General features: G+C 58.5%; 4 protein-coding genes and 2 non-coding genes across 6 annotated transcripts; 1 reads left to right on the forward strand and 5 right to left on the reverse strand.

Annotated features, from left to right (window-relative positions):
- Positions 1 to 4,714: 4,714 nt before the first annotated feature.
- LINJ_31_1240 (putative vacuolar-type proton translocating pyrophosphatase 1) lies at positions 4,715 to 7,120 on the reverse strand (the record flags this gene model as incomplete). Its single annotated transcript, XM_001467380.1, has 1 exon — positions 4,715 to 7,120. The coding sequence occupies one exon, from the start codon at positions 7,118 to 7,120 to the stop codon at positions 4,715 to 4,717; it is 2,406 nt and encodes an 801-aa protein (XP_001467417.1).
- A 605-nt stretch (positions 7,121 to 7,725) lies between these two features.
- LINJ_31_1250 (hypothetical protein, unknown function) lies at positions 7,726 to 10,422 on the reverse strand (the record flags this gene model as incomplete). Its single annotated transcript, XM_001467381.1, has 1 exon — positions 7,726 to 10,422. One exon carries the CDS (start codon positions 10,420 to 10,422, stop codon positions 7,726 to 7,728), a length of 2,697 nt encoding a protein of 898 aa, XP_001467418.1.
- Positions 10,423 to 11,410: 988 nt separating this feature from the next.
- On the forward strand, positions 11,411 to 11,481 carry LINJ_31_tRNA2. Its single transcript has one exon. It is a non-coding gene; the product is annotated as a tRNA-Gly (tRNA).
- A 47-nt stretch (positions 11,482 to 11,528) lies between these two features.
- On the reverse strand, positions 11,529 to 11,600 carry LINJ_31_tRNA3. The gene has a single exon. It is a non-coding gene; the product is annotated as a tRNA-Glu (tRNA).
- Positions 11,601 to 13,631: 2,031 nt separating this feature from the next.
- On the reverse strand, positions 13,632 to 17,510 carry LINJ_31_1260 (conserved hypothetical protein; the record flags this gene model as incomplete). Its single annotated transcript, XM_001467382.1, has 1 exon — positions 13,632 to 17,510. The coding sequence occupies one exon, from the start codon at positions 17,508 to 17,510 to the stop codon at positions 13,632 to 13,634; it is 3,879 nt and encodes a 1,292-aa protein (XP_001467419.1).
- Positions 17,511 to 18,977: 1,467 nt separating this feature from the next.
- On the reverse strand, positions 18,978 to 22,250 carry LINJ_31_1270 (conserved hypothetical protein; the record flags this gene model as incomplete). Its single annotated transcript, XM_001467383.1, has 1 exon — positions 18,978 to 22,250. One exon carries the CDS (start codon positions 22,248 to 22,250, stop codon positions 18,978 to 18,980), a length of 3,273 nt encoding a protein of 1,090 aa, XP_001467420.1.
- Between the last annotated feature and the right edge of the window lie 501 nt (positions 22,251 to 22,751).

The raw sequence follows: 22,751 nt of genomic DNA on the forward strand, positions 1-22,751 counted from the left end.
AGAAAGTGAGAGGGAGTCAAGGATGAAAACGAGAGAGAAAGCCGATGCTGAGAGCACAAACACAGAAACGCAACCACCACTGGCAGCTCTACCTGTGGTGTTCTCTTCCGGCTCCGGTGCAACGAGACAGACGGCTGCCCCTTCCCCCGCAGATAACAACAACAACAGAAGCGGTGCTTCCGCGAGAGAGCCGCGAGGAAGAAAATGCAAAGGAAGGAAAGCAAAGAACAGCTCCCCAAGGCGCACAACGCAAGGCGGACAGAATAAAAAAAAAAACAGCAACGAACAACGAAAACGGGGATGACGACGATGGAGCACAGCACGGCTGCTGTCCGTAGACAAGAAAAGTCCCTCTCTCACTTTCTCTCGTTCTTGTCTTTTCTGTTCTCTCTTTGTTTCTCCTTTTGAAGTAATGAGGTGGGCTGGAGAAGATGTATGCGTGTGTGTGTGTGTGGGGGGGGGTCGGGACGGGGCAAGAAAGGGCAACAAGTCGCAAGGCACTTCGATGCGTACGCCGATCTCTCCTCCTCCTTCTCTGTGATCGTCTTCGCCTTCACTACTTGATTTTGTTTTTTTTTCGAGTGTGTTTGTACCCTCTTTGAAGGCGCTTCGTTTCGACCCTCGTAGGAGAGCGTCAGACGTCCGCGCAGACTTCTAGATGAACAAGAATGTTGCTTGTGGGAGGGGGGAGGGGCGTGGCAGCTCGTCGGCTTCAACAAAGGTATGTCACCATATAGTAGAAGAGGATGCAGAACAACAAGAGTGGCGGAGGCGTGAAGGGGACTTTCAAGGGAATGGTCGAATCAGTGTGCAGGGATCCAAAAGGGAAAAAAATCCGATTTTTCGGGGGGTGAAACGCGCGACGGACTTTTTCGTTGCTTGCTTCTCTCCTTTGCTCTCCCGGGCACGCATGTGGATGAAGAGCGAGCAACCAGGGCAAAGAGAAAACGGCAGCACAAAGTACAGGAGAGGAGAGAAGCAAGATAAGAGGTGGTGGGATGAAGTGCGTGACAAGCCATCCTGGCGAGCCCGAGCCTGAAACACGGAGAACCGCATGGGTAGCACGATGTAGGCATGGCCGAGGCAGGCACAACAAGCAACGATGGCCCCTTCCACGGCATTGGATGCGATACATGCGCGTCTCACCTGAGCACGGCCGCAAGCGGGCAGGAGCATCTGCGCCGTTGCCTGTATGGCGCCGCTTTCGAGTTCCCCGAGAGGGATGCATTGACTTCGATACCTTTGAAGGATCTTCTCTGATGGGTTGTCTTTTTCTCTGTGTGGCCTTGAGCACCCCGAGCACGCACAACACAACACGCATAAACAAATATATATATGAAACATGTTTTCCGTTTGTTTCTCCCGTTCACGCCTCCTTTCTTACCGCCCACATGAACTAAAAAAAGAACCAGCTTTCGGCACTTCCTATATCGCTCTCTAGGTGTGACCAGCGGTGACCATCCTCTCTGTTTTGCCGCGCGGAAAAGAAGTAACGTTTTTAAAAAGCACGAGAGATACGCCATCCATTTCGCATTCCTCCCTCTTTATTTGGCTCCGTCTACTTGAAACCCACTGTGCTGCATCGATCGCACTCGTTCATTTCTTTGTTTCAAGGGAACGAGGTCTCAGTGGAGGCGACGGCACGTTGCCTCTCGATAAGAACAGCAAGACTTTGTTCGTTTTCTTTGCACTGTGTCTTTCTACCCATAAAACGGGAGTGGACACCCTTTTCAGTGCGTGGTATCTCAGGGTCCAGCGCACCCCCTCTACCCCTCTGCCAAGTGCCGAGCCACCTCTGGTGGTGGCAGGGCCAGGTGCCTAGGACGCAGGAAAGCCAGGTCGACTCGCCGCTACTGATGCCAGCGGCCAGGCAGTGAATGGGGCTGCGTCGGGTCGACCTGCGACAGTGGACGCACTCGTGCCATCCATGCGATGGGCAGGGTGTGTCGACGCGGCTCGAGCGTATCCCCACCCCCGGCCCTCACCGACTACTGGTGAGTGGGCCTGGGCCACCGGGAGGGGGATGCGGCAGGTGACGACGGCCGTGGTATGAGCGGCTGCGAGGCGTGGGGTGGGTAGCGCTTGAGACGGAGGCCGTGCTGAGATGACTGAGCCGGCACACTTCTGTCACAAGCATCTGCCGCTGCGCCGCAGCACTTCATGGGACTGTCACTGGGCAATGGTAGAATGGCGTTTGACTCGCTGTGAAGCAGAATGAGCACAGTGAGTGAAAGCGCAAAGTAAAGCGTCATTAAACCACAAGCAGACCCTCGCACATGCGGATACAGCCACAGCTCACCTACCTTCGCATGCATACGGCTCAGCCCTCGAGATTCAGGACGAGGCGTCCCGCCATCGAGCCGGGCCACGCGCCTAGCAGGCTCCTCTCGCTCTTCCCCCGGATGCGCGCTGCTCCACCGGCGCCACACGCACCTGCGTGGGCTGCACGCGTCGCACCAGCCGGGGCAGCGCCCATGAGCCCGTTCCACCACGGCACTGCTGCCTGAGGGAGGGAGGGAGGCGTGCCTGGATGGCCTGCCCGCGTGTGCCGCCACGCCCGCCAGTGTCTCCGGCGCAGCGCCAGCGCAGCCCTCTGTCCGCCCACACCAACAGTCCGCAACCAGCACCCAGGGCCAGGCTGCAGGCCGCTTGGCGTCCCCCACAGAGTGGTGTACGGAACCCTGATGCCACGCGCAGAAGTGTGTCCCCCGTCATCAGGATCACAGGGCGCATAAGGGGGAAGAAACCAAGAAAAAGAAGTTGAGAGGGTGTGCAGCGCCCCTTTTGTGTGTCTCGTTCAGGCTGACACCTTATCTGTCTTCGTTTCCTTCGATTTATTTCCGCCACCGCCAGCACAGCCCGTGTTCTCTCACTGCAGCACCTGTCTGCTCAGTCCAAGCGCAGCACGCGAGTTCAAAGCCGCAGGACACACAGCACGCACATACACGGCGAGAGTTGGCATGAGAATCAAGAGGAACACTCTGGCGAGGCCTGATGTGTCTCGAGCGAGGAAAACGATGCGTGCCCACACATGGTAAATAAACAAAAAAGGTGCGTGGAGTGTCTTTACATGGCGAAGGCCAATCCTCTTCCACTTGCACGGCAGACATTCGCGCACGCAGACCTACGCGCACACAAGCGAATATCAGTTTGTAGGTGAAAGGAGCCTCTCTATCGTGCCACGACGTCGAAGATGGATCTGCCCCACCCACCCACCCACCCCACTAGCTGCTTTCAGTGCCCTGTTCTTGCGTGTGGTCTCCTCCCTGCTTCACAGTGTGGGTTGTTGTGCCACGTCCCCGTCGCCGGTCAACTTTTCCGCGCCGTCTTTTGTCACAGGCTGTTACGGGAGAAATGCATGACAACACCGCAGGCAGTTTCCGCTCTCGCTCCGCTGTCGGGCTGACGCCGGTGGCTTTAAATCGAGGTGGTGCACTCCCACATAAGTGTAGCGGTTTTATTTATTTTTTTTTTTGGGGGGAGGGGGGGGGGGGAAGAGACCTCCACCAGCCGGCGATGCCGCGAGAGGACACGGGACGGGTAAGAAAACGCGGCGAAGGGTAGGAGGACCTGCGCACAGCGAAAACAAAGGTGGAGCGCAACGAAGAAGACGAGAACAGAGAACGCAGCGATACGCACGGAAGACAGGCCACCCCTTCTCCTCCCTCCTCCAAGAAAGAAAAAGGAGAGGGGGGCGCGCAGACACAAAGACGCGCACAGGCACAGACACCCAGAGGTGCAGATATGGCGAAATGAGGAGAGGCGAAAAAGAAGAAGATACACAAGGAAAACAAAAAAGGGAAAAGGAAAAACAGGAGAGAAGAAACGGCGCGCGCGTGATGACAGTCGATGCCTGTATATAAAACTGAAGCGTGAGTAGGTTGGGTGTGAGAGCGAGAGTGGGAGAGAGTGAAAGAGAGAAAGGGCGAAAGAGAAGCAAAGTAGGCCAACGATACAAAAAAAAAGAGGTGGAAGCGACAAGGGGTGGGGGTATGCCATGCCCAGCGATTGGATACATGGGCTCCCACCTAACCCGTCGCTTTCCTTCCTCTCCTTCACCCACCCAGCCGACGCACTCGCTCACGAATTACTCCGGTCATTGGCGTCCTCTTTCGTCCCCTCCCTTCTGCTTCGGCCACAGTCATCTCCGTCTCGACGGAATCGGCTGGGCTGAGAGAAGAGGTGACAAGACAGTAATAGCAACACAGAAAAAAAACACGAAAAAAGAACGGGCGGAAGAAGGGGTTCGTTCGTGTCGCTGTTCGTGATTTCCTGTGCGTGCGTGTGCGTGTGTCCTTTCCAGCTCGGCACGCATATAAAAACAAACGAAAGGAAGAGAAGGGCAGAGTACACGAGAAGAAAAAAGGAGGACAGTCCGGCCTCACGGTGCGAGTGGCGACTAAGATGCGGCAAAAGGGGGAAAAGGGGGAAAAGGGGGGCACCACTCACATCAACAAACACGCGCAACCCTTTTTTGCTACTCCCCCTCGCATCTTCCGACGATTCGTGCTTCGACCATAATGTGTGGGCATTCGTGAATGTGGTCATCGGGTGACAACTCTCTCATGGAGAAAAAAAAGACCCGAGTCGTGGTACTAGGAGCAGAATGGCGGTGTGCACAAATGTAGAGAGAGAGAGACAGCGACACACAAGAGGCTGGCGCCGTGGCATTTCCGTAGGCTGCGAGGCAAGCCTGTCCACAGCACCCTCAGGCCTACTCGATAAGGTTCAGCACAATACCGCCCATCTTCGACTGGAACACCGGTGCAAACACAACGGAAATGATGGCCATGAGCTTGATGAGAATATTGAGCGCCGGGCCTGAGGTATCCTTGAGCGGGTCGCCGACGGTGTCACCGATGACGGCGGCGCCGTGCTGCGGGGAGCCTTTGCCCTTGTTTTTGTCACGCAGGCCACCCTGCTCAATATACTTCTTCGCGTTGTCCCACGCACCGCCGGTGTTGGAGGCCGAGATAGCCATCTGCACGCCTGACACGATCGCGCCGGGCAGCAGACCGGCCAGAGTGTACTTCCCGAAGAGAATGCCAACCACGATCGGGGACAGCATCACCAGCGCCGCCGGCGGAATCATCTGGTTCAGAGCAGCCTTAGTGGCAATGGCCACGCAGCTCTCGTAGTCTGGCTCCTTGCGGCCCTCAGCCACTTCAGGGTCCTGGAACTGACGGCGGATTTCGTTCACCATGTCCATGGCCGCAACGCCGACAGACTTCATCGTCATTGCGGAGAACCAGTACGGCAGCATGGCGCCGAAGAGCAGACCAGGCATCACGCGCGAGTCGAGGATGTTCACCACGGGGATCGCCACACGCGACACGTAGGCGCCGTAGAGTGCCAGCGCGACAAGCGCAGCCGAACCAATGGCGAAGCCCTTGCCGATGGCAGCGGTTGTGTTGCCAGCCGCATCCAGTGCATCCGTGATCTCGCGAATCTCGTGGCCCATGTGCGACATCTCCGCAATACCGCCGGCGTTATCGGAAATGGGACCGTACGCGTCGATCGTCAGGGCGACGGACATGGTCGAGAGAATACCGAGCGCGGCGAGGGCAAAGCCGTACACGCCGCACATGCGGTAGGACACATAGATCGTCGTGCACATGGCGAGGATTGGGGGCACCACAGAAAGGTAACCGAGTGCCAGGCCGTAGATGATGTTCGTGGCGGCACCTGTCTCGCATGCCTCCGCAATCTCCTGCACTGGGCGGTAGGCATTGGAGGTGTAGTACTCGGTTGTGTAGCCGATGATAAGGCCAGACCAGAGACCGCACAGGACGCAGATGAGGGCGCCCCAGCGCGAGCTCTCCATGCCGCCCACGCTGAAGGTCGGCGGCAGCGCCACTTCGGTGAGAAAGATCAGCACAATTGTCGCGCCGATCGTCGACAACAGCAACTGACGCTTCAGGGCCGGCTCGATGTCGTGAGAGCGGTGCACGCCGCTATTGGTGGCGCCCATAGTGGCCACTACAATGCACACGATCACACCGACGGCCGTGATGAGCAGCGGGTACATCATGGATGTGAAAGAGGCTGTCAACTCAGCAGAGCCGGCCGCCACTACGAGCGCAGCGCATGACGCCTCGCCGAAGCTGCCAAAGAGGTCAGAGCCCATGCCAGCGATGTCACCCACGTTGTCGCCAATGCAGTCGGCAATCACGCCAGGGTTGCGCGGGTCGTCCTCAGGGATATTGTTCTCCACCTTGCCCACAAGATCAGCTCCAACATCGGCAGCCTTGGTGTAGATGCCGCCACCCACACGACCGAAGCAGGCGATGGCCGACCCGCCAAGGCCAAACGCCGCCACGCATTCGTACAGCTCCGGTATCGTCTCGACACCGCTGCCAAAGTACGCCGCCACAACCTTCACGGTGGCGAATAGCGCGAAGAGACCCATCGAAGTGAGGCCAAAGCCCATCGTGATACCGCCGCGGAGAGCCGTCTGGAAGCCGAGCCTAAAACCGCTGGCCTGATCGCCGTCATCGCCGCCAGAAGTCGCCATCACAGCCGTGCGCGCGTTCGTGTACACGGCAATGCGCATGCCGATCCAGCCTGCCCCCACCGACGTGACTGCACCCACCAGGAAAGCAAACAGGGAGAGGCTAGCGTTCATCCATGGGGACTGCGGCGGCACGTGGCCCTCCTGAGGCGAAGAGAGCGCGATGCCGAGAAGGAAGAAGATCAGCGTGCCGAAGCCAGACATGAACACGGCCATGTACTTGTACTCGGACATCAAGAACGCTGTGGCGCCTTCGGATATGCGAGTGTAAATTACGTACACGTTGCGCATCACCTCGTCCGTGAGATGGGCATTGCGCAGGCCCTGATCCTTACCAGGGGTAATCTTGATGAATGACAGGGCGTACCACCAGTACATGGCAAAGGAGAAGCCCACTGCCGCCGCCAAGACAATCACAACGGAAGCCGTCTCAGCCGACATCAGCGGGCGCGCTAACGGCGCCGCGTTAATGTCCCCTGCATTCTGGGCAACGGCTTTGTCTACGTTGGTATTTGCCGGCGTCGCAATCGGATTCAGTGGTTCCTTGGCCGCAACTGCGACCGCGAGGAGAGCAACGGCAAGAGGGACAATCAAAATCCTCCCAGCCATCTTTACGCTCGCTAAGAAGAAAAAGAGCCACAAAAGGGTGTGCAGAGAATTCCTACGTCGTATATAGGGGAGGGGATGCACAAGAAAGAGCAAAAGAAGAAAGGCGATATCTTACTGGTCGAGAATACTACTGTGTTTGGCTGGGACGTGAGGGAAGAAAAGAAGGCAACAACAGACAGAGAAGTGGTGTGCATGTGCAAAGAGTCGAAGAAAGGCGGCAGTGCAAGTTCTCTGGTCACGTCAGCCACGAAGACATCCAGCGGTTTCACAGGAGCATACGCAGCGTTTATTTGGCGTTGCCAGTGAGACAAGATCGGTTGAAACTTGGTGATAGCGCAAGTGAATAGCGAGATGCGCGTTTTTTTTTCGCTCCTGTTCGCAGGTGCTCAGTCATACATCGGGGACTTCCACAAAAGACAGCGAAGGAAGCGAACAACAAAGAATGAAAAGAAAGTCTGCCTTTTGCCACGAAACCGAAGCGTACGCTGTTCGGCATTCTCTTTTTTATGTTTTCGGGCGGAAGCAAAAACGCAAAGCAGCTCTTCTGAGGCGGTAGCCACGTACACCCGACACATACGCAGGCACCCGCTTGGTTCCTATGGCTGTCAGGAACACCTCTGAATCATTTTTCTTTCAAGAATGCCCTGCAACTGGCGTGAGGCGGATGAAGAGAGAAGGGTTCCTTTGATCACTAGTGTCTCCATGCAGCCCAGCGATGACACGAGTTCTTTGAGAACAGGAAACGTAGCGTTTGTAAACGGGTTGTAAGACAAGTCCAGGTGCACTAGGTTTGTGCCTGCTGGCCCTCGAAGTGCGCCGCACAGGTCGCTGACGTCATCACTCTCCAGGTCGTTGTTGCAGAGGGAGAGAGAAACGAGATGCTCGCCGTTGTACTGCAGCAGGTCCAGCACCGGCCTCAGACCCTCCACCCCCACGTAGTTGCTGGAGAGATCGAGAGTAGCAAAGTAGTCTGCATCATTGCCGCTGAGCTCGCACACCACACTGGGGTTCGGACTCACACCATGGCATCGACACGCTTGGCGGTAAACCTCGGCGACAGGGGTTCCAGGTGAAAATTCCTTGGCCAGCAGCTCTGCCATACTCTTTCGCGACTGCGCCAACACATCCATCACAGAGGAACGTCGCCATGCAGCATCAGTAGAGCTGGTGCTTGTCGTCTGCAATGGGGCCAAGCTTCCAATGGCTCTTGCATAGCGGCTTATAGAGCCGCAGAAACCTTTGTTGAAGAGGGGTGTTTTATTAGAAATGCTTGCCAGCGCTGACTTTGCCCTGTACTCTGGTTTGGGGGTAGATGCTACTTCAGTTGGCTGTGCCTGACTGCGCCTTTCCTCTACCGCCTCATACTCGATAGCATTCACCGCTTGGGCAATTATTTCTGCTCTCTTGAGTAGCTGCTCTTCGGTATCGGCTAATGTTGCCGCGTCCTTTGCGGTGGCGCCTATTTTGGCGGCAACTTGACACAGCTGCACACGGATTTGCTTGAGGGACTCGAACTGCTTGTCTGCCCGCATGGCCGAGTACATTGTCCCCAGCAAAACACCTCTCACGCGAACCGGTAGACACGGTAGCGTTTCGCGAATCTCAAGCGTCTTTTCCCACAGCTGCTTGCCGTAGCTGGTGCAGGCTTCACGGAAAAGTCGCACATTCCTCGCCTTCAGTATGGGGGAGCTTTCGACTGAAAGCAGCGGTCGAACCTCTTCCACGAAGAACCGAGTGATCCGGTCGTTGTTGCGCACATCGAGATCTTTGAGAAAGACATTTGGATACGGCGATTCACACCGAAAGCCGCATTGTGTCATTGCCTGCATGAGCAATGCCTCATCCAGGCCAAGCTTCTCCCTCAGTCGATTCCAAAACAAAACCGTTTCCCCGGGATCGCTTCTGTAGCACTCCACTTGTTTTTCTCGGATAGCGGGTGATTTCTTTGCTAGTGCAGGAGTATCATCGATGTCTGGGATGATGTCCTCAGGAGTCTTGACAGCGCCACACCAGCTCTCCCGTTGCCTGCCTTTATTGTTCGGTATCCAGCCCAATACAGCTCGCTGTTCTTCGGCTTGCTGCGCCACAAGGATTCGAACCCTCTCTTCAACGTCTCCGACGGATGCGGCGACTGCAGCAATGCTGGAGAAGACATCAACTCCTTCCGACATGATAGTCAGCGCGAGAGCGTCTTCGACCGAAACAGAGCGAGGCGTGTACGGCGACACCTGTGCAGCTTGTGCGATCGTTTTCGCTTCCACGCTGACCGGCAGGGTGGAAGTAGCTTTGCTTGCACAGCTGGTGACTAATTCATCGCTGGGGAAAGCGGAAGGTTCTGTGATGCTTGGTGCCCCCTGGTTTGTCGTTGTAGCTACTGCTGAAAGCTTCTCAACATAGGAGGATATCGAGCTGCGAAGAAACGCTAGAGACTCTTCATGCCTGTCATCACTGACATCTAAACTTGCCGCTGCTTGAGGGAATTGCTTCGCGAAGCGGGCATTAAGTGCCACACTCGAGGCGACGTCACCAAGTCGTGTCAGCAATGCTGAGGCCACATAATCAGAGATCTCGTTGGGGGTTAGATTAGCTGGCGTGCGGAAGAGCTGCAGCGTGGTGTTCGCCGTGCAAGCGTCAATGTTGGAGGAAATCGCGTGCGACACAATGGTGATGAGTTTTGATTCAATGGAGCGAGAGAGGTCGCACACAGCAAGTGCGTAAGAGGTCTGTACATCTTCCCAAACGGGCCTTCGAAAACTGTCTATAAGAGTCTTGTGAACGGCGCAAAAAGAGTTAAAAAAGGCACTGTACGTTGTCATGAAAAGCGTGCGCAGAGCTGTCAGCAGATGATCCACAACTTTCAACCACTCCTGGAACGATGGCTGCGCATGGCGCGGCTTGGGTTGAAGCAGAGTGACAAGCGTGTCGAGCTGCTGCAAAAACGGGTTTGCTGCCCATTTTTTCACTGTTCGCTGAGTGCGGTACTGCTCAAGGCGCGGCGCAAACGATCTAGTGTCGATGGCAGCGTCTGTAGGGAGCGCAAGATTATGCGTCTCACAGGGACCGCAGCACCAGTGTCCTGGGAGAAAAAAGAGGAGAGTTTCACGCAGAAACGCGTTGACCGAAATGAACTGGCCGAGCTGCCCTGCCCAGAGGTTGATGAAGGTCATGCGTATATCTTGAGATGCGGCAATGTGGGGAGTTGGCGGCGCTACGTTGTCCTTGTGGTGCTTGGCATGAGTGGGCTGCGGAGCAGCAGCGCCAAAGCTGAGTACTGTCAGCCGCAAAAGCGTTTCGGCTTCCATTCTGATGGGGGGCTGGGTGGATGAGTAGAGAATCACCGTCAAAGAAAGAGTGAGACAGTGGGTGGAGCAACAGGAAGGAAGAGTGGTGCCAGGGAAGACAAGGCAGCCAGTGTACGAATTAAGAGTTTCTAAGCAGTGTACTAGTGGTGTCCGTTGGAGATGATGCTTGCTGCGCCTTGACAAAGGTGCTTTGCTTCCGTTCTGAAGTTCACTACTGTTGTCATACACGTCAGGGATGCATGCACCTGAAAAAAAAAAAACATCTTCACGCTGCTTCTTTGTTTCGAGAACTCTTTAAAGCCCCGGATGACGGGGAAACGCTTCAGCCTGCTGTTCAGGGTTCGGTGCCTAGGACGCAGGAAAGTCAGAGCGATTTATCGCTACGGATGCCTGCGGTCAGGCCCTGGGTGGTGCTGCGTCAGATCGAGCCGCGACAGTGAACATGCTTGTGCCATCCACTTGGTGGCCAAGGTTTTAGCGTGACTCTAGCGCGTCTCGCCCTGCCCTCGCGCTGCCTACCTCTGGGGGGGCCTCAGCCACCCCAAGGGACGCGCTGGGTAGGGGCCGATGTGCCGGGGGGGGGGTGTGGTTGATGCTTGAGGCCGGGGCGATGCTCAGGCGAGTGCATCAGCTCATTCTTCGACGTGTGTCCATTGCTGTTTCGCACCACGTGACGGGACGGCGACGGGCAGATCAAGAGCCAGGTCTGGCCCCTGTCGTCTGACGGGGGATGGGCGTGAAGGAAAAGGTGTCTCACGGCATGCACGCGAGACGAAAGGGAGTTTGTTCTCCTCTTTCCTTGCTGCATTGTGCTGAACTGCGAGGGAAAGTGCGACCAGAATGACCAAACGGACGCTCAGGGAACCGCTCGCTGCGAGTAAAACCTGCGTTGGGGCCCCCCACCCTCCAGAAACGAAGGGCAAGAGACCGAGGCTTCCGCTGGGCGCCTTTTTGATTGTCCGGTTCTGTTTCAGTGGTCAAGGCGACGGCGCAGTTGGTCTAGTGGTAGAATTCTCGCCTGCCACGCGGGAGGCCCGGGTTCGATTCCCGGACTGCGCACCCCTTTTCCTCCCTACGGAGGGAGGGCCAAAGACGCGCAGAAAAACTTCCGATGCCGGGGATCGAACCCGGGTCTAGCGGGTGAGAGCCGCTTGTTCTATCCACTATACCACATCGGAACTGATGATTAAAACGACAGTCGGCTAGATGTGCTCCGCGGCCGCTTGAGCCATGCCCTTTCGCCGTGGCTCGGAGCGGGAGGGGCGTGGACGGCCAGCGGGGCGCGTTTCACGATGGCCAAAGGACAGGGGCGGGTGTGGCAAGTGGGGGCTGATAGAAATTGTCGAAGCATTTTTCACTGCACGGAAGCCCATTCTCTTACATGGAGCGTGAATTCAAACACCATTCTACCCCCAGCCTGCCGCCGAACCATCGGCGTGGTGCAGTGCAGCGGTAGCCAAACGCCACCGCAATAAGCGAGCTCGCCCATCTGAGACCGCGTCCTTCGCGCGAAGCCCTACCCACCCCACGCCTCGCAGCCGCTCATACCACGGCCGTCGTCACCTGCCGCATCCCCCTCCCGGTGGCCCAGGCCCACTCACCAGTAGTCGGTGAGGGCCGGGGGTGGGGATACGCTCGAGCCGCGTCGACACACCCTGCCCATCGCATGGATGGCACGAGTGCGTCCACTGTCGCAGGTCGACCCGACGCAGCCCCATCCACTGCCTGGCCGCTGGCATCAGTAGCGGCGAGTCGACCTGGCTTTCCTGCGTCCTAGGCACCTGGCCCTGCCACCACCAGAGGTGGCTCGGCACTTGGCAGAGGGGTAGAGGGGGTGCGCTGGACCCTGAGATACCACGCACTGAAAAGGGTGTCCACTCCCCTCGTAGGGAAACCGAGAAGGTATTGGGAAAGAAGAGCGCGTGAAGTATGACGTTAACGGTCTGAGCCGCTCCTTGTCGGGCCGCGCATCACCCTGTCGCGCAGCTCAAGTGACCATCAGCATCAGGGCATCTGCTTGGTAGCGGCACTGGTTGCGTCAGTGGTGCGGGTTTTTTGTTTTTTTTTTCGTTCGGATCGAGGCAAATGCGTGCAGACAGTCATATGACCCGCCGCAGAAAAAAATCGGGGCAAACGAAATTCGGAAGCACACGAAAAGGAAAGGGACGACGAGGGCGCGCGCAGCGCTGACACTTTTGAAAACAACAACACTGAAGTATGAATGCTTAACGGGGAAAGCGGGGTTACAAAAAAAAACGAAAAGCCAAAAAGGAAAACAATCAAAAAAGGCGCTGAGCCTCATGAGGGGGATGCGGATAAAATTTGCCATGGAGCGCAAGCAAGCGCGAGAGATCCATAGTCTGAAACCCGCAGAAGTAGGGGTAAAGTGCAGAGGAACAATCCCATGTGCGCTACGCGTGGGGCGCACGCAATATGCACCGATTGCGCATATCGGCGACAGCCCTACCTCACCGGCAAAAAAAAGGATATGAGAAATGTAGCGCGTTCAGGCATCTGCGCCATGACTAGGGGCGCCGTATCAGACCCCGCGTCCCGGCTACGAAATGGGTGGCGAAGCGGGATAGTGAATGAAAAGTGGGTTACGGATGAAGAGAACCTGCGTTCCACAGCCACTGGCCATTGCATACCAGGGAGGATGATGTGCAGCCTCAACCCTGCAGTGCACCTCTGCCCGCACCAGGACGGGCGCGGGGTGCCCTCATCCGTGGCCAAACAGGCCGTCTCCAGTAGACCTGTACAGCACGATGGCGCTGAGACGAGGGAAATGAAGGCAAGTATGCAAACATGCCATACGATGGGCATGCATACATTCCGCTGCTCTTCGTCTACGCGTGCTTCCCTCGCGCGAGGTTGCCTCCCTTTCGCACTGCTGCGAGAGCACTGCAGAACCCTGTGAACGGGAGAGACTGGCTGGAGAGCTCGCGTACATTCGGTGAAGTACAAAAGAGGAGGCGCGAAAAAAGGGATGGCGAAAATGCAATGGAAACGAAAACGCACGAGCGGGGAAAAAACTGTCTTGGAACTGGAATGAGGTGGAGGGGCACATGGCAGAGCGAGAGAAATAAATACGCCACGGGCCTCGCGTCTTGCCAACGACGCCGCACGTCATGCATACGCCACAGAAGAAAAAATAATAGAAAACAAGAACACGCACCAACCCCACTACTGGGGCATGATGTCAGTAGGGGCTAGCGTGTCGCGGTGGCGGTGACGCCGCTGACGGATGAGGTGGGTGCTGGACTGCGACGGACTCCCGCGCCGCCCTTCTCGAGAGCGCACGCCGAGTCCCTGGCGTTTCCCTCGTCTTCGTCTTCGTCCTCCTCACACTCCTCGTCCTCCACCTCTTCCCAGTACCACTCGTCGCCATTCTCATCCGTGTACACCTCTCCGTAGACGCCGTCCTCACTGTCCACGTCGTCCTCGTCGATGCCGGCAGCCCGTGCCCACTCCTCCGCGTTCACACCTGCCGCCATCGCGGCTGCGCGGGCACGACGCTGCGCGTTTGTGTACCCAAACGTGTTTGCCAGTGGCCGGTGCATCTTGCTCTTATCCGGAGCGAAGCGAAGGGTTGTCCCAAGGAAGATGCTAACGGGGGCGGAGGGGGTGGAGGCCTTACTCTGCACCCCGGACGCCGAGTTCCGGCTCAGCGCCGTTCTTGAGCCTCGCACGTTCGCGTTCAACAGCAGCGAGGAATAACTGGAGTCTATGACAAAGTCGTACTGGTCTAGATTACCGTGCAAGCTGAGACTCTTATTCACGTGCGAGTCGGGAAGGGTGCTGCTCGGCTCGGACGACGTGAGCTGGGCGGCCGGGTGCGTGTTCTCTGCGATGTAAGGGTCAAAGGTAATGTGCGGTCGCGCGCCACCGCCGCCGGTCTTCACCGTGGTAGAGAGCTTCAGCATCGAGTACTCGGACTGCGGCTTCTGGTCTAGCGGCAGTAATTTCGTGTCAGCGAGCGAGAACGGAATCGCCCAGCTGCCGCGCGGGATGCTGGCTGCCCTCACAACAACGTCCGTGCTGCTCACACTGTCTTCCTTGTCGAGGTAGAACACTATGGAGTTGCTGCTGCGGGCCCCGCGACGGGCGTCGAAGCCGGCGGGGTGGAAGCCCTCTAGCAGGTTGTCGTACTCCTCCTCGTTATCATCATCACTGTCGTCGTTCCAAGAGAGGTCGAGCTGTGCGCGCAAAGGCGCCGCGACCGCTGCTGGCTTCGCTGCCGCCGGCGTCGGTGGGGTCTCTCTTAAGGGCTGGGAGGGCTTTGCGGAGCCGGGGATCGCGGCCAAGTAGTGGTGCCCGTTTTCTCTCGGTGACGGGGGCACAAGCGAGGGTCCTCGGTAGGATGTGCCCTGCTGCTTCGCAGATGCGCTGGCGGGCTTCAGGATGGTGCGGGACACCTGGTAAAAACCGTCCTCATCCTCGTCCTCGTCGTCATCGACGTACGCGCTGACTACGCGCTGGCGGCTTGCCGGCCGCACCGTGCGTACGTGTTTCGCTGACGACTTGCTCTGGTTGGGTGTCTCGGCGGACGTGGCCTCATCGTCTGTTCTCGTGTCAGTAGCCTTGGCAGCAGTTTTCCCAGACGCTGCGCCGAGCAAATCCGTGACGCTCAGCCTCACACATTCCGATACGCTGATGCTGACATCGTTTTGCCCCTTCGCCTTGACGGCGGCGCTGCCGGCAGTGCCGTTGCGCGACATCTCCGGCTTCTGTGGCTTCTGCTCTTGCTGTGAAGATCGCTGCTGGCCTTGTACCACCTCGTCGACGGAAGCGGCACTGCCGCTCTCGTCGGCGGGCGTGGGGGTGGCGGTGATGCGCTGCGGCGGCTTTGTGTTGAACTGCAGCGTGGACAGCACGCACGACCCGTAAAAGTCGAACTCGGCTGCCTCGTCAAGGAGAAGGGACATGCTGGAGGACGTGTTCTTGTGCAGGTCCTGGCTCACTGCGGTGGATGTAGCGACCGGATCCGGAGAGGAGGACAGCGGCGGCGGCGAGACTTCCGCCAGCCCCGGCTCTGAAGTGTGGTGGTGGTGGAGAGGTGGAGGTGAGGGAATGTGCGGCGCCCGCGGTCGGGGCTTGATCGTCTCGCAACTGGACGGTCTAGGCGCCTCCGACGACGCGCCTGCCTCCGACAGCAACCTCGCATCGTTGGCCCTCCACTCCGCCGTGCGCCCGCCGTTGCGGAAGCTGCAATGGGAGCCCGAGTCTGAGGGGCCGTTCGGGGACACGGCACCAGAACAGGTTGCCACTGGGTCCTTCAAAGGCTGCCCACTCGCATCACCCTTCTTGCCATGTCCAAGCAACGGCGAGGCGTGTTCGGTGCTTCTCGCCAAGGAATGAGCAGTTGACTTTCCATCGTCACTGCCAGACGGAGGCAGTCCACTGAGCATTACCATGGGGCTGCTGCTCAGCGACTGCTCGCTTGCCGAACGCACCCCGGGCGCGGCAGAGTGCACGTCCGGCGTATTGCAGCGCACCTGCAGCAGGCGGCGGCCTTTGCGCACCTGCACCAAATCCCTCAAGTTCGACGGCGGCGGCGTGTGTGCGCGGGTGAGGAAGGACGGCGTGCGGCGCAGCGCTTCCTGCTGCTCCGTCGACAGAGTTGATGCGTGGCGATTCAGCGGACGCGGCACGTCATCTAAGCTGAGACTGCAGCTACTGACGACCTTGACCATGGTGCGCGGCGTCGACAAGCGGACGTTCGTGCACTGCGATCGACGCACCGAGGTGGGATTCTCGGAGACCACCACCTCAATCGAGCTCTGTGTACTGTGATTGCTGTACATACTACTCGTGCGACGCGTGCTCTTCAGCAAGCTGCCGACAGTTCCGCGGAAGGAACCCAACTTGTCCACGTTCATCGGGGGTGGGATGGGGACAACGTGGGCGATGGCAGGGATGTTGCTCTGTGGGTTCCGCTGGCTGCCGTCGACGCCGTCGGCGAACCTGGCGACCGGCTCGCGCTCCGTGTCGTGAGCGCTGCTTCCGGTGCATGAGCCGTTCGATTGGCGCTCCTTGCAGAAGGGGGTGAGCGTCACCCCGCTGGCGCTATTGTTGCTCCTGCCCAGGCCTGCGGCTGCGTTGCCCTCGATGGGGGCTGCCACGGTGCCGTTGCTCAAGTTGCCGTTCGTTCTCGTGGAGATGGGTCCGCCAGGGAGGTTGTTGGCCCCTTCGTATGAATTTTTGTGGCGCTTGAGAGCACGAAAGGAGGAGCCGGGCTGCTTCGGCACTGACTCCATAGCGGTGAAGACGGGGAGGGAGATAGTTCTCGGCGGCAGACGCTGCGGAGCGGGCGGAACGACTGCTGGGGCGACATGGCGCGACTTCGGCAAAGCAGGCGGCTGCCCCTTTTGAGCACTGGTGGCGGTCACACTCGGCGGCGAGGGGACTGCCATTCTGTCGGGGAACCCTATTGGTGGTTTCTTGCCACAATCCTCAGGCAGCGGCGACACGAAGTGGACGGAAGGCTTCCGCACTGTGCAGACTTTGGAGGGCAACAGCCGCGCCACAGGAGGTTGCCGTATCGGGGAGGTAAGATCCTGCCGTGGAGTAGCTGGTGTGCTGTTTATCGTCGCGGACTTCGATGCCGGTGGATCGGTTGCAGCAGACCTTCGAGCTGGCAATGCAGCGGTTGCGCCATGCACCGGAAAGCCGGTGCTGCTACTGGTCCGCGCGTTTGGAGTGCCCGTTAAGGCACCACTGGCGCGTTGAAGTCGTGGCATCGAAACCTCGCTCGCTTTCTCGCATTCCGAGGCTTGCTGCTGCGCCTGTTGCTGCTGAGAGCTACTGCTGACGCTGTCGACATGCGATCTGCTATTTGTGGACGGCGACTGAAGACTTGGAAGCGATAACGGGGACGCACGATCCCCTGTGCTGGTGCGGTTGTTCGCGCAGCCTTGTCGATTTCGCGAGTGGGAACTGGGAGAATGGTGCAGGTTAAGCGTGTCTGCCGTCTCGTCGTCCTGGAAAAAGGCATTCTTGTGGGAGTTATTTGGGCCCGGGAGCCCCCTCGTCGCCTTCTTGGGTGAGGCAGCATTCTTTTTCTGTTTGGAAAAAGAGAAGAGTTGCATGGCGAAGTGCTGTCAGCGACACGCTTTTTTGGTTCGCGTTTTGGCCCTTGGGCGGTGACCAGAGAAGCCGTAAGACTCGCCAGGTGTGAGGAAGAGGTGGGGGCTGCGGGGCCCTGTCGCTGTGTGTACGTACCCACGAGGAGGAAAAGGACAGGAAATAATGACGTGGTGTATCGGGCACCTGGGCAGAGTTCCAGTCCAGCACAAAGGCAGGCGACGAAGATGGGATATGCAGGAGAGGGGCGGCCCAAGAGAGCAGCATCCGACTCACCCGTCCGGTGGGCGAGGCCGTGAAGAAAACGATGAGTGAAGAGAGGACGTGCTGGTGCGATCGGTGTGGGTGGGGTGGGTGGAGACAGACAGACGCACGCAAGACAAGAGAGTGAGGAAAGGGATATAATGTACACTGGCGAGTCAGATGTGAGAGAGTCACCACAACACCAAAAGGGAAAATGCCCCGCACCCACACGAAAAGGTGCGTCGGTGAACTTCCCAAAGGGCGGTGATGCACGTCGGGGGGGGGGGGGGGGGGCAACAGAGATTGCGTTGAGTCTCCTCCCTCCCCACCTCTGCCTTTCCGAGCCTCTCTGTGAGTAGGGAGGAAAGGATGCCTGGCGCTACAGAGAAGGGGTGTGGGCGTGCGCACGAGGGAGGGCGCGAAAGAAGGGGGGAAAGGAGCAACGAGGAGGGGGAGGAAGAAAGCAATGCAGCACGGAGAGACACCAACCGATGCGCTGGAGTACCGTATATGACTCAGGTGGTGTATTGTGCGCAGCTACATCATCGGCGGAGAGAGCGGGTGAAGCGAGGAGACGAGAACGATGGAAAGAGAGTAGAGGGCCATACGCTGCAGTAGTGACGGTGCTTCATCATCTCCGTCACACAGTGCTAAATACACAAGGATGCGCTAATAACGAAATCTACAAACGGTAGAGTGAGAGCACTTGCGCTCTTGGTGTCTCTGATGTCTGTCTAGGGGCTGCTACGTTGCATGCTATACCGCGTGCAGAGCGATGGATGAGACTAGCAGGCGCCAAGGAGGAGACAAACGGCTGAGCCTTTTCTTCGTCTTTTCCGAGTGCATATATATATATATTTCTTGCAGAGATCATGGCTCATTGCCCGTCTACAAGCGATGGCGGTTCACCATGCGCATAGAAGGCAAGTGCTTTCTCTTCATACGAAGACACACCCGCGCAGAGGATCAAGAGCGTCATCTCGACTGTTTTCACGGAGGAGTGCCTACGTCCAGAAAAAAGAAAAGGGTTAAATGGTGCATCAAGTAGCACGGTTGCTTGTGAGTCACAGCAACGCCACCCGTACGCACAGATACGCCAAGGGCTTTGAGATGCGCTATCTCCAGCCAGCATAGGGCAGCAAGCAATCGTGCCCGTCATTCAAGCGCGCAATGGCGAGACACGTGAGTCAGCACGCTATCGATAAGCAACAACAGAAGCTGTGGCGCCGCTACCCACCCATCCGACGTCTTGCCATGAGGGCCTCTGCTTCCGAACGACTGCGCTCGAGCAGCGCCGGGATCGCCTCCAGCTCCTTCGTGGACTTCTCGATGACGTCGGCTATGTTCCCCTGCATCCGCGCAAGCATTTGAATGCGGGCGGCGCGTGCGTCACGGCGGCGTTTGCGCTCTGCTTTTTGCTTCTCGCGCAGCGTCTGCAGCTCCATCACCATTCGCAGCTCCCCCGACTGACACCGCTCCACCTCTTCACGGAGCCGGTGTACCTCGTGCCGTAGCTCAATCGTGCTCAGCTGCTCCACCGGCCGTGATTGGAGAGCCGAAGGAGCGCGGCTGTACTGGCTGACAATGGAGCGTTCCGCCGCATTGGCTGCCGCGGCAGAAGTCGCTACACCGCCGCCACCCCCAAAGCTTGGGAAGCCACTGGTCCCCGGGCTGTGCGGGTACACGTCCGCCGACAGTCGAGACGCGCTGCCGTAGGCAGTGTTCGCGTTGGTGGCAATCGTCATTGCATCCTCGTTCGTCTGAGACCTCACCTCTGCATCGGCGGCACCTGGCGCTGAGTCGCCGCCAAAGACGTCTTGCACGCTGAGCGTGTGTTGCGCGTGTTGTAACGGCGCGCCCGTAGATGCTACAGTAGGCTGCAGGGTTTGGGAAAGATTGGAGTTGACTATGGGGGACACGGATGGCAGCGGTGTAGATACGTTCAGTTGCGGCAGCTGCGATTGTGAAGGAAAGAGCTGCGTATGAGTGAGGAGGAGACGCTGCTGGGTAAGCAGCTCTTGCTCCTCAGCGCGGGCCTCCGCTGCCTCAAGCCTCTCCCACACTTCTTCGAGTTCGTGCTTCTGCGCCAGTACCATGTGTTCTGCTTCACTTCGCCGGTGCAGGGCGTCGTTGAGCTGTTCCTCCAGGTGGCGTGTCCCTTGCCGCTGAGTTTCCAGCTCGTCCGAGACGGCGCACAGGCGGGCTTGGAGGTCATCATACATTTCCTGCGTTATCATTGGCGACGACGAAGTTCGGCACGGCGACACAGCAGCACCTCTCAGTGATCGCTGCCGCGGCGTGTCGCTGGCGGAGTGTGGTGCGGTGTCCATCTCCTCCGTTGACGGCGACTGCAGCGCAGACGCGTGCGAGCAGTCGCCATGCGAGATGGCGACGCGGCTACTTTTGGCTGCTCTCGGTGCTATAGAGACGGCTGTTAGTGATGGCGAGCGGCGGCGCCACTCGCTTGCCTCGATAAGAAGCTCAGAGATGCGCTGGTGTGCTGCCGTCAGCTGATCCTCGAGCTCTTCGACGACGCTGCGGTCGACAGTGTCGCGCGGGGTCGACGAGCGCCGCGCATACCGGCCAGACGCAGCCTGAGATACTCCGTCGTTTTGTGCGCCGTCGGCCGTAGCACGCCGCGAGACTGCCGCGTACCGAGAGCTCCGATCGCATCGTTCCTGCAGGAGGCGATCGCGCTCCTCCGTGACGCGACGCAGCTCTGTGCGCTTCGCATCCAGTTCGTCGCGCAGCAGCTGCACTTCCGCCTCTTTCGGGTTCTGCTGAAGGGCGGCGGAGAGACGGGCTTCGAGGAGTCGCGTTTTTTCTTCCGCATCCTCTGCGCGCTGCCTTGCGGCTGTGACTTCAGTGACTGGAACAAGGGCCGCGTTGCTCACACCCGTAGAAGCCGCAGCCGCAGCTCGCGGGCTGAGCTGAGGGCTGTTGGTGGACCGGTGCACACCGGTGCCGTGGTAGCTGCTGCCACTGTTGTTGTCGCTACCAGACAATGCCTTGCGCGGCTCGGCAAGGTCCAGCGCAGATACTGTACGATCCTGCGGCGTAGCGGTGGACACCACCGCCGACGGCACGAGCTCCTTCGCCACTGTTGATAGGATCAGACTTGCGGAGCTGGAAAACTCTATTTGTTTGCCACGCGGCTGGTGTGCGTACACTCCTATCCGCGGCGCCTCGTCCTCTGGCAAGGCGCAGGCCACCCACGATGTGGGCACGGCCAGAGCCGGCACAATAGTCTTTGCTCCCTTTGGCGAGTCCTGCGCACCGTGAGGAGACGAGATGGCCAGTGCCTCAGCCTCGGCTATAAGGGCATCGACAGCGGCCAGCTCTTCTTCCGCCATCTGCACGTACTCCATTTGATCCTTGCGCTCCTTACGCAGAGCCGCCTCTGCCACGGAGTCGAGCTTCTTTGTTGGCTGCGATGCGGCCTCAGGGGCCCGCGCCATCTCCTTTGACTGCCACGCAGCATCCGGGCTCTGCGATGGTGTTGCCGCGAGCGCTTGCTGCGTCGCCTTCAGCCGCCGTTGAGCCTCTGTCGCCTTGGCGAGCGCGTCGACCCACCGGTACAGGGCGGCGGCGGTCTTGTGCTCCTTCGCGACAGCCGCCACGGTCGGCCACGCCTTCAGAAAACGCAGTGCCCGCTGCGTATCATCGACTGTCACACTCATGGACTTTACGGCAGCCAGACGCTTCGGTAAAGAGACTGCCTGCACTATCGCGTCATCAAACGACGCACAGGTGCGGTCGTGCAGCGGGGCCACGGCAGTTTCTATGAGACTCACCAACGGCTGCGAAGACGAGCCGCTGTGGCGCCGCTGTAGATCGGCCCATGCGAACGGCTTCACTGTTCGCAGACCGGCGCGTGCGAGCAGCAGCTCCTTCTCGGCAGCGTCGGCGGCTTTCGCTGCGTCATCGACGGTCTTTCGAGCCGCATCGAGATGCTCCTTTAGCGGAGACGGTGCCCGCAGTGGGTTAGGTGTGGTTGCTAATGTGGCACTGCTGTTTTTCTCCTGCGTATGCTGACGAATAAGCTCGTCGATTTCTCGTACTCGGTCTCTGCTAGATCCGAGGTCTGCTTTCAGGCTGTCTCGATGCTCTTGCATCTCTCGCAGCTCCTCGGCTGTCATCACTGTGCCTACATCGTCCGCGTTTAGAGGCAGCGTAGCGCTGCCACTGCTGTTTGCCCACTTGGGTGACGAAATAGATGCAGTGAGAAGACCACTAACGGAGGGGTCAGAAGCGTCGACAAGGTGCCCAGCAACCAGTCCGCCGCTCTTGCTCGCATCCTGCAGTGTCTGAGGAGCGAGCAGGATGAGCGGGCGGGGCTGTACAAGCACGGCGACGGTGCCGTCACTTTGGGCGACGGTCGGCGTAGAGGCGACCACGCCGACAAGGCAGCGACTTCTGTCCGCCGAGGTGAAGAAGGCAACAACCCTGTGCGGCTTTATGGGGGCCTTTGCAGGCGCGTCTGTCGCCGACGGCGAAGACATCCCAGCGATACAGTGCAGAAGGGTATCAAACAACAACTAACGCGGACTTCCGCACCGACGTATCACGCCAGCATCGTATATGGAAGAGCGAAGCCAAAAAAAAAAACAGCGAAGTTTGAAGAGGAGGATTGTGGTGGAGGCATGCGTGTCTTCGGCGGTCACAAAAGACACGGCGCATATGGCTACTTGCCGGCTGAGATGACCCGTTCGGCTTTCCCGACCCAAAAGGACCGATCATGCGTAGAAGAGCGTCATGGGTGGAAGCAGCACAGCTGTGAGCTGTCCCTCGTCAACAGACTGTCCGCTGTACGTCCCCCTGCCATCGGCATGGTGGCCGGCGGGGTACACCTAAGAGCAGCCCATCCCTGCCTCAACCCTGAAAGCACACACGCACACGCCCTCGTCGCGTTTTTTTTTGTCTTTCCTCAGACCTTCCATAATGGACTCTTGTATCCATGAGCGAATGAGAAACACGCAGTAAAAGGGGAAAAAGTGCGATAA

Source organism: Leishmania infantum, chromosome 31, assembly GCF_000002875.2.
Source record: "Leishmania infantum JPCM5 genome chromosome 31".
Lineage (NCBI taxonomy): Eukaryota > Euglenozoa > Kinetoplastea > Trypanosomatida > Trypanosomatidae > Leishmania > Leishmania infantum.